This window comes from Anguilla rostrata, chromosome 12 (genome assembly GCF_018555375.3).
Source record: "Anguilla rostrata isolate EN2019 chromosome 12, ASM1855537v3, whole genome shotgun sequence".
NCBI lineage: Eukaryota > Metazoa > Chordata > Actinopteri > Anguilliformes > Anguillidae > Anguilla > Anguilla rostrata.
Genome location: NC_057944.1, coordinates 13,820,731 through 13,830,338, shown reverse-complemented (window position 1 = coordinate 13,830,338; position 9,608 = coordinate 13,820,731). Strand labels below are relative to the sequence as shown.

The following is a 9,608-nucleotide window of genomic DNA, read 5'->3' as shown; positions in this document are numbered from 1 at the left end:
GAGGTAAAATGGAACATTAACAAAATGGGGCAAATGCTGAGTAAGAGGATAATGATAAATGGTGAGGCAAAACTGTTCCATTCGTGCCCTGTCCCAGATGAGGCCAAAGCAACACCAGCATGCAGCGCTACCCACAAAGAGAGCATGCTCATCAGTAAAGCTCTTAATACAACCTCACAGATAATGCATGCAGCACCCTTTACATCCATAACCAAACTGCATAACCACAATGTTAGGCCCAACCAGACCACTATATGTATCCCACAACCCCCTGCAGTCAAGCTTGTCACCACGGTACAGTGCTGTATATGCATGTTTTTGTATTATGAAAACCTAGCATGGTTCATAAATGTGGGGCCTTATGTATCAAACAACACACCCACGAATCAAACAATTTTAAACATGCAAATGTGTTTCTGTTTACGAGTTGCTTTTCAGGAATGCTTCTATGCAAATTCCATGGCATAAATTATAATAGTCTTACTGATTTTAATAATTGCCACTACCTGTGAAATCATGCCTGTGTGAACATAGTTTACATTCAAATCTGATTGTATGTTTTTTGAGACATGATGCTTGGAGTATATACTATAAAAGTCCACTTTTCTTCGGACGATTGGCAAATGCCTCTAGCTGCCTAACTAGATATCAGACATTCAGATTAGCTAAAGAGCATTAAACTTACATCGTTTGCTTGTGAAAAATTTTCAAATCTTTCAGAAAACATGTCACATGCTCTAACAACTATCCAAAGGTCCCTGCCAGAATTATTTTGAGGCCACAACGAACTACAAGAAGTCACAACAATTTGCAAGAAGCATTTTATATTAAATAGTTATCTTTAAAAAAATGTTTCTATCACCTGGAAAAGTATGACAGTTAGATTCTTGCCCCAAGATTCCTGAACTCTTTCATGTTTGGAATAAATGGCTATGGAATCGACTGTGTACAATGACCTTTCAGTCTCTGCTGCATCACAATTAAAATTTCAAAAAACTATTCATGCAAAACTAAAACATCCAACGGTTATTAAGAGAATTAGCAGCATTGTCCACAAAGAGCTGGGTTTGCATGTGGTGATAAAGAACTACAGTTCCCACACAGGGCTGTGGTTCCTGTGCAGTGAGCCAGTGCAGGGCTTGACTTGTCCATCACCGGCTCGCGCCGTCCAGCGCCTGCACAACCTCGTGTTTGTGCCACTTCTCCGCCAGCTCTCTGGCAGTGCAGCCGCCGGCATCTTTCACGTCTAGCCGCGCCCCGTTGAGCAGCAGGGCCTCCACGATGGCGACAGCGCCGCTGGCGGCCGCCAGGTGCAGGGGCGTGGCCCGGCTGCCGTTCTGGGCGTTGACCTGGGCGCCGCGGGCGATGAGGTGGAGCACGCTGGAGAAGCAGCCGGCGTGGCTGGCCAGGTGCAGCGGGGTCCAGCCGCTGTCCTCGGCCGGGTCGGGGCGGGCCCCCACCGTCAGCAGGGCGGACGTCACCTCCGGCAGGCCGTGGTGGCAGGACAGGTGCAGCGGCGTCCAGCCGTTGTCGCCGGCGGCGTCCACGTCGGCCCGGTGCTCCTCCAGGAGCGGGACGAGGGCGTCGTGCCCTTTCAGGGCCACCAGGTGCAGGGGCGTCCACCCCTGCTGGGTCCTGGGGTTGGGCTCGGCCCCCCGGCTCAGCAGCAGCCTGCATATCCCGGCGTGCCCTTTCAGCGCCGCCCAGTGGAGGGCGCTGTAGCTGTGGCCGTCCGCGCGCTCCGTCTCGGCCCCGCTCTCCAGGAGCAGCCGCACCACCCTGAAGTGGCCCTCCTCGGCGGCCAGGTGGAGGGCGTGGCCGCCGCCGCTCTCCGCCCGGTTGGGGTCGGCGCCCTGGCTGAGCAGCAGCTTGACGATGCCCAGGTGCCCGTAGGAGGACGCCATGTGCAGGGCCGTGCGGCCGTCCTTCTCCTGGGCGTCGGGCGCGGCCGAGCGCGGCAGCAGGATGCGCACCACGTTCTCGTGCCCGTTCTGCGCCGCCAGGTGCAGGGGCGTCCAGCCGTCCTTCTCGGCGGCGTCCGCGGCCGCCCCGTGCTCCAGGAGCAGCCGGGCGACGCGGTCGTCGCCGTTCTGCGCCGCGAAGTGGAGCGGCGTCCAGCGGTCGGCGTCGCCGAGGCTGACGTCGGCGCCGCGCTGCACCAGCAGGGCGCACACGTCGTACAGCTGGCGGAGGACGCCGATGACGAGCGGCGTGTAGCCCCTGTCGTTCTGGGAGTCCACCGCCGCCCCCTGCTGGAGCACCAGCTCCACGGCCTCGGCGTCCGCGCTCGCCACGGTGTAGTGCAGGAGGCTGTAGTTCTCCTCGTACACCTCCAGCACGTCCTCTCTCTTCAGCGACCGCTTGAAGTTCTCAAAATCCTTTTTGGACAGAAAATCGACACTCCTCTGGGAAACTCCCCCACCTGTCAAAAAAATTTCAAGAAACATTTAGAAATTTCAAGGAAAAATGACACTCCCCCCTGCTATCTATATTAAGCTGCTCCGATGAAATCCGTTGAAAAGCAGAGGCATTTCAAGTTCAACAAAAGAAACCGTGTGATATAAATGTAATTCCACAGCTTAATCCAGTACTGACCTGGATCAGGGTTCATTTTAGTCCTGGGTTCCTTCAGGAGAATGAACAAAAAAAAGAGACCAATGAGGTTCACAGGTAAACACGGCTTGACAGCTTTTCTTATTGAGATCAATGATTAATAAACTAGTGCACATTATTCAAAACTGCTCTGAGGGAGTGTCAGGCTGCATGGGCGTATTAAATCAAACCCACGGTGCCACTTAATTAAGCTATATAGAAGGCTGTATAAAGGATCTGCCGCCATCTCTCTTCCTCAACTCACCACCATGAAATGCTGCATTGCTAAATGCTCATCACATTTTTTGTATTTGTGTATTACATGTCATGGCCAAGGCGACAAGTAAAATTATACAACCAGAATAAATAAAACACAATAAAGTGACTTTTCTGTGCCTGGGATAATTACGGCACGGAGAGCTGTGTCACTCAGCCAAAGATGGTGAGCTGTAAATTAGAAGCGGGTGCGAGCGTGTCTTTGTGTTCTAGATGTGTTTCCCTTTGACTGAAGGACCGTCCTCTTCAAGGTGACTCTGTGGTTTTGATGGGTCACAGTTTAATGAAACCCAGGTGAGACATCCTGGCTGTACATGGTGATCTTGGTTATGATTCTTGGTTATACTTTGTGTGATTACACTTCTTCAACCTGTTAGAAAACCTAGTTTTTGTGCTGGCTGAAGGCCAGAGTCTTGTTCTTAATTGTATTTGGCCATGTTTGCAGGCTGCGTAATACATTCTGAGGCCAGTCAAGCTGTAAGAGGATAAATAGACGCGTCACACCTTAAATATAACTGCTACTTTCTACACTTTAATTCCTGTCGGTGCGCCTGATTGCTTCACACCTGTATGCCTGAACCCAGTTGAGCAAGGACAGGAAGTTGCAAGGGTTTAAAACTTAGCAGGAGTCTGTATATCTTAATGTACCTTATTAAGACTGAACACTGTGGTGTAAGGAAGTTTATGGGGTCTGTACACATCCTTGCAGGCATGGAGAACATCAGGAAATTTCAAACCTTCACTGAGGGCTTCAGTTTCTCTGACAGTGTCTGGAAAAAGAGGATGAGCATTAGCTGCAGAACTAAAGACTTGAACATATTTATACATATGTACATATATGTTTATGGACATTTATACACTGCTGTGTGTAACTGTAACTAAAATCGGTGAGCTGTTGCTGGGCTGTGTCTCCGTACCTGAGACAGGTGGGCAGTCACAGTGCTGTGTGTAACTGTACCTGAGACAGGTGGGCAGTCACAGTGCTGTGTGTAACTACCTGAGACAGGTGGGCAGTCACAGTGTTGTGTGTAACTGTACCTGAGACAGGTGGGCAGTCACTGTGCTGTGTGTAACTGTACCTGAGACAGGTGGGCAGTCACAGTGCTGTGTGTAACTACCTGAGACAGGTGGGCAGTCGTAGTGCTGTGTGTAACTGTACCTGAGACAGGTGGGCAGTCACAGTGCTGTGTGTAACTGTACCTGAGACAGGTGGGCAGTCGTAGTGCTGTGTGTAACTGTACCTGAGACAGGTGGGCAGTCACAGTGCTGTGTGTAACTGTACCTGAGACATGTGGGCAGTCGCAGTGCTGTGTGTAACTGTACCTGAGACTGGTGGGCAGTCGCAGTGCTGTGTGTAACTATACCTGTGACAGGTGGGCAGTCGCAGTGCTGTGTGTAACTGTATCTGAGACTGGTGGGCAGTCACAGTGCTGTGTGTAACTGTACCTGAGACTGGTGGGCAGTCACAGTGCTGTGTGTAACTGTACCTGAGACAGGTGGGCAGTCACAGTGCTGTGTGTAACTGTACCTGAGACAGGTGGGCAGTCACAGTGCTGTGTGTAACTGTACCTGAGACAGGTGGGCAGTCACAGTGCTGTGTGTAACTGTACCTGAGACAGGTGGGCAGTCACAGTGCTGTGTGTAACTGTACCTGAGACAGGTGGGCAGTCAGTGCTGTGTGTAACTGTACCGAGACAGGTGGGCAGTCAGTGCTGTGTGTAACTGTATCTGAGACAGGTGGGCAGTCCAGTGCTGTGTGTAACTGTACCTGAGACAGGTGGGCAGTCACAGTGCTGTGTGTAACTGTACCTGAGACAGGTGGGCAGTCACAGTGCTGTGTGTAACTGTACCTGAGACAGGTGGGCAGTCGCAGTGCTGTGTGTAACTGTATCTGAGACAGGTGGGCAGTCACAGTGCTGTGTGTAACTGTACCTGAGACTGGTGGGCAGTCGCAGTGCTGTGTGTAACTGTACTGAGAATGGCGTCACGTGCTGGTTACTGTATCTGCAGCAGCGTGCATGTCACATGGTTGTCTGTACCTGAGGGTTGCAGTCATCAGAGCTGCTGTGTGAACCTATACCTGTGACAGGTGGGCAGTGCAGTGGCTGTGTTTAACTGTATCTGAGAACAGTGGCAGTCACAGTGCTGTGTGTAACTGTACCTGAGACAGGTGGGCAGTCACAGTGCTGTGTGTAACTGTACCTGAGACAGGTGGGCAGTCACAGTGCTGTGTGTAACTGTACCTGAGACAGGTGGGCAGTCACAGTGCTGTGTGTAACTGTACCTGAGAATGGCGGCCGGTCGCTGGACTTCTGTTGCCAGCAGCGCTGCATAATGTCTATCATGGCTTCGCTTTCCTGGGGTTTGTCATCAGGAAGCTTCTCTACGTTCGGTCTTTTGCCAGATGACACCTTCATTAACACTGTCATCATATTGGCCCCTGTGGTAGAGAATGCAGAAGATTTTTGAAGCAAATAATTATTACTTATTACTTTTCCAATGATTTTACTTTCTTTACCAGAAAGCAATTTTTCTAAATTGAGAATGCCCAAATTGTATGTATGTGTATTCATGCTCATCAGTGCCACCTCCTCTGTTAAGTTCAGGAAACTCTCCTCCAACAATGACAGCTATAGCCAATTTAGAATGGGCTGGCTTTGGGGGCCACTTAGTTCACTAGAATTGTGCCTATAATAGGAGAAGCCCCAGTGTAAATCATAGTTCACCATAGTTCAAGTGAATTGAGAGAATAAATAGAACATGTTCTGTAGAACTTTTATACCTGGGAAAGCTTTCTTCTGTGTCAGTATCTCCCACATCAAAATGGCAAAACTAAAAATAAAAGGATTAAGACAAAAAATAAATGACTGAATAATACATTATTTAAACTACATAACAGCATTTAACATGCTAACTCAATGTAATTAGAATTATAATTGTGGAATACAAACATCTAAAAACATTTCAAGACAGATATTTTGAATGTTAAGTTATTGTAAAATCACAACATCCTTATGTGTGTACAGAGGAGAGAATGACAGTTTCCCGTAAAAGACTTTCGTGATGTCCAGTTGACTAATGGCATTTAGCCAATGCTCTTATCTAGAGCAATTTGCAATCCAAAAAATCTGTGAAAGGAGAGTTGTAATTCCCTAGAGGGAAAGACAAAGATGCTCAGCTATTGTACCAGCACGTGGGAGGTGTGACTGGTCTATATTAGGTAGCTGGGGCTGTATGGGGTCCCTGCGCTGGGTAGCTCTTGCTCGGTTGGGTCGCTTGTGTTGGGTAACAGGTTGCGCTTGGTTGCCGTGGCAGTGTTTGGTAACTTGGGCCATATTGGGCTGTAGCTGTTGGATCACCTGAAAGTGTGCTATTTGGGTCACCTGTAAACGTCAAATTTGGTTCCTGGGGGGTCACAGCTCTCGGTGAAAGTCTCGGGGGGGATGTAGCTGAGGTTCCCTCTCATGGTCAAATGCTCGATGAATTCCGTTCTGTTGGAGAACTCCTCCCATTTAATCAATCCAAAATCAGAAATCTGCCGCAAAATAAATAAAGAAGAAAAAATAAATAATACATAATTGTGACTTTGTTACATGGTTAGTAAGAAAATATATACAGTACATACACTCACTGGCCACTCTATTAGGTACCAGGTAGGACCCCTTTTGCTTCCAGAGCAGTCTGATGTCTTTGCAGCATGGATTTAACAAGAAACATTCTTTGAGATATTAGTCCATGCTGATAGAATCACACAGTTCCAGGTTCGTTCCACACATTCATGCTGCTAGCCTCCCATTCCACCTCATCCCAAAGGTGCTTTACTGAATTAAGGTCTGGGAACCGTAAAGACCATTGTGGTAAACGGCCAAAACGGTCATTGTTATGTTCATGGAACCAGCTTGAGAGAGTCCATGCTTTCTCACATGGTGCATTATCCTGCTGAAATTACCCATTTGAAAAAGGGTAGACTGTGATCATAAAAGAATGCACATGGTCAACAGCAATACTTAGCTGTGCTGTGGTGGCAAGTGGCCACAAATTATGCTCACTTGTTATTAAGCGGTGTGATGTGTGCCAAGAACACAACATTCTGAACACTGTCACACCGCCAGACCGCAACGTTGACACAAGGCAGCATGGATCAATGGATTTATGCTGTCTGCACAAAATTCTGACAAAACATCTTCACCATATCTGCATGCTTTATTATTTTGATTTGCAGTCACATGATTCACTGTTTTTAGGAGCAGGCAATTTGTGTTAATGGGCAGGTGTACTTAATAAAGTGGCCGCTGAGTGTATATACACATTTGTAGGCAAATGCAAAAGCATTAGGACAGTGACACAATTTTTGTTGCTTTGGCTCTGTAATCCAGCACATTTGATTTGAAATAAAGCAAAGAATGTGAGGTTAAAGAGCAAACTGTCAAGCTTTAATTTGCAGGCACATCTATATCGGGTAATCAGGTATGTAGGAATTACTGCCCTTTCTATACACAGCCCACCCATTTTCTCAGCTATTATAATTCTCAGTTAAGCCTAAATGCTTGCTTATTTTCTTCACAGTCTGGTGAATCGGATATATTGGCTGCTGACCAAACTGTGATGAGAGAACTGGCATTTAATTGCAGGTCAAAAGTTGTTTGAATCCATGCCTGTCAGACCTTTGAAAAAACAGCTTGGACTGACTTGTGAGCTGGCAAAGTAAAAAAAAAAAAAAAAAACCCTGTCTCTGTATTGCTTCAGACCACTTTAATATTAAAAAACTGTTATTGCAATGGGGCACACATCTCTCTCCCGCCCCGGGGGGGGGGGGTCCCTGACCTTGACATGCAGATGATGGTCCAGCAGGACGTTGGCCAGCTTCAGGTTCAGGTGGAGAAGGGGAGGACGCGTGCTGTGGAGGAAGTTCATCCCCATGGTAATCTCGTGAATCATCAGGAACTTCTTGGGCCACATCAGCTCGTGGCTGCTGAGGAGGCCCTCCAGCGAGCCGCTGGTCATGAACTCCGTCACCACGGCGGGGGGGTCGCTGCAGGCCCCGTAGACCGACACGATGTACTTAAACCTCACCTCGCTCATTTTGGAGACCTTCGCAATCACCTCCCTGAAAATAGCAACGGTGCAATTAATGCTCAACAGTCACAGCCTCACAAAACTGTTAACTGAGAAAGATTAGTTTACGGTTTTTTTTCTCTTTTCCTTTAATGTATTATGAACTTATAGTGTTGAAATGTTTATGTTCTTGGTAAACGCCCTTATCAGCTTAACAGCGTTTTTTAGCCTTTCCTTAACGGCTCTAGTGTAGCATTCCAGCAGGGCCCAGATCCTACCCCAGCTCACACCCACTGCAGCTGTTCACAGCTCGAACCCAGCCTATCTATGCCACAGCGCTGGCCCCAGGCCGAATGTATGGCTTCATGACTTTCCCCGGACGATCTCCATCATTGTGATCCGGACGTCCTGTTGACTGCACGTACCTGTACGAGCTCGTTTGAGCCAGCGAGGAGCAGAAGCGTTTCATGGCGCACACTTCCCTCCAGAGTTTCAGCTTCACCTTGTACACCCGCCCGAACGTTCTCTCCCCCACCTTGAGCCAGTCGGCCTCGAAGTCGTCCTTCTGGAAAAGCCTGAACTTCTCCGAGCCCCCGCCGCCTACGGGATCCATGGGGGCCTTAAGATGTCCGCCGACCCGGCCACTCGGTGAGCAGAACCGCGGCTCGCTCACTCCTCTGCGGACTCCCGGTGCCGAGCCTCCGTGCGCGGGGTGTGTGCACCTAAAATATGGGAAATGCTGATAGGCACGTGGGCTGAGCCTAGGCGTAGAGATGTCGCGCGACCGGTTTTTGGAGAAAAACCAGACTCTCCGGTTCTGAATGTGCGAATGACAATCGTACACGACAATCACTGCAGCCTGCACTGGTGCTTGTGTGCTTATTTTTATTTTATTATGGATTATGGTGCATTTTTATCAAAGATTTTAAGAAACAGGGTGCCATTTTCTTCTGTTTTGTTGGTGCATTTTTTTATTGCTAAAGTGCATTTTCATTTATGGCTTTTCAAAATTGTATATTCTTTCTGTTGAAGACATCTTAACCCATTTTTCTATCTCATCTGAACCTGTTATTTTTGTACATCTGTAACCAGTTGATGTCCACCATCATTAATAACAGAAGAGTGGATCAGCGAGATGCGTAATTAAACAACATGTGTATGGCATACCTGAACGATACTGTATCATTTAAATCAGCCAGGCTCATTCACAAGAATAGATGCAGGCTTCAGTGGAATCTTCTTCACGCCTAATAAAGGTGGTCTTGTTTTTTTTCAGGAATGGAGCTGGGTTATGTCTGCAGGTTCAACAAATAGGTAAATGAGGAGAAAGAGAGCAAGCTTTCAGAAGGAAACGTAAAAACAAAGCAGAGCGGCATAATGGCAATGTGAGAACTGTAAACGGCTGTTTTCCCAGCTGGCACATTACACAAATAGGACAGCAGGAAGGGAAATAAAAGAGGATAAGTTCTTGGAAATGGGCTGCTTTTATGTCACACGGCGCAAAGCGAAAAGAAGAGCCGAACATAAAAGCAGACCCAGGGAAGCTGTAGAGAGCGATAAAAATATAAGGAGGCAGCTTTCACACCTTTTACTCTCAGGCGCTCCTTTTGGCCCTGTTTACGGTCTTTAACTACTGTTCCATTTTAAAACGAAAACAGAGGAATCTCACATGCAGCCATGAGTGC

The 9,608-nt window shown here is 48.0% G+C and overlaps 1 protein-coding gene across 1 annotated transcript; it reads right to left on the bottom strand.

Annotated features, from left to right (window-relative positions):
• Nucleotides 1-394: 394 nt before the first annotated feature.
• On the bottom strand, nt 395-8,740 carry ankk1 (ankyrin repeat and kinase domain containing 1). The gene is made up of 8 exons (XM_064302719.1): nt 8,349-8,740; nt 7,693-7,975; nt 6,252-6,403; nt 5,651-5,700; nt 5,153-5,308; nt 3,517-3,638; nt 2,596-2,626; nt 395-2,422 (listed from the first exon to the last, which is right to left on the bottom strand). The coding sequence occupies exons 1-8, from the start codon at nt 8,534-8,536 to the stop codon at nt 1,152-1,154; spliced, it is 2,253 nt and encodes a 750-aa protein (XP_064158789.1). The 5' UTR covers nt 8,537-8,740; the 3' UTR covers nt 395-1,151.
• Between the last annotated feature and the right edge of the window lie 868 nt (nt 8,741-9,608).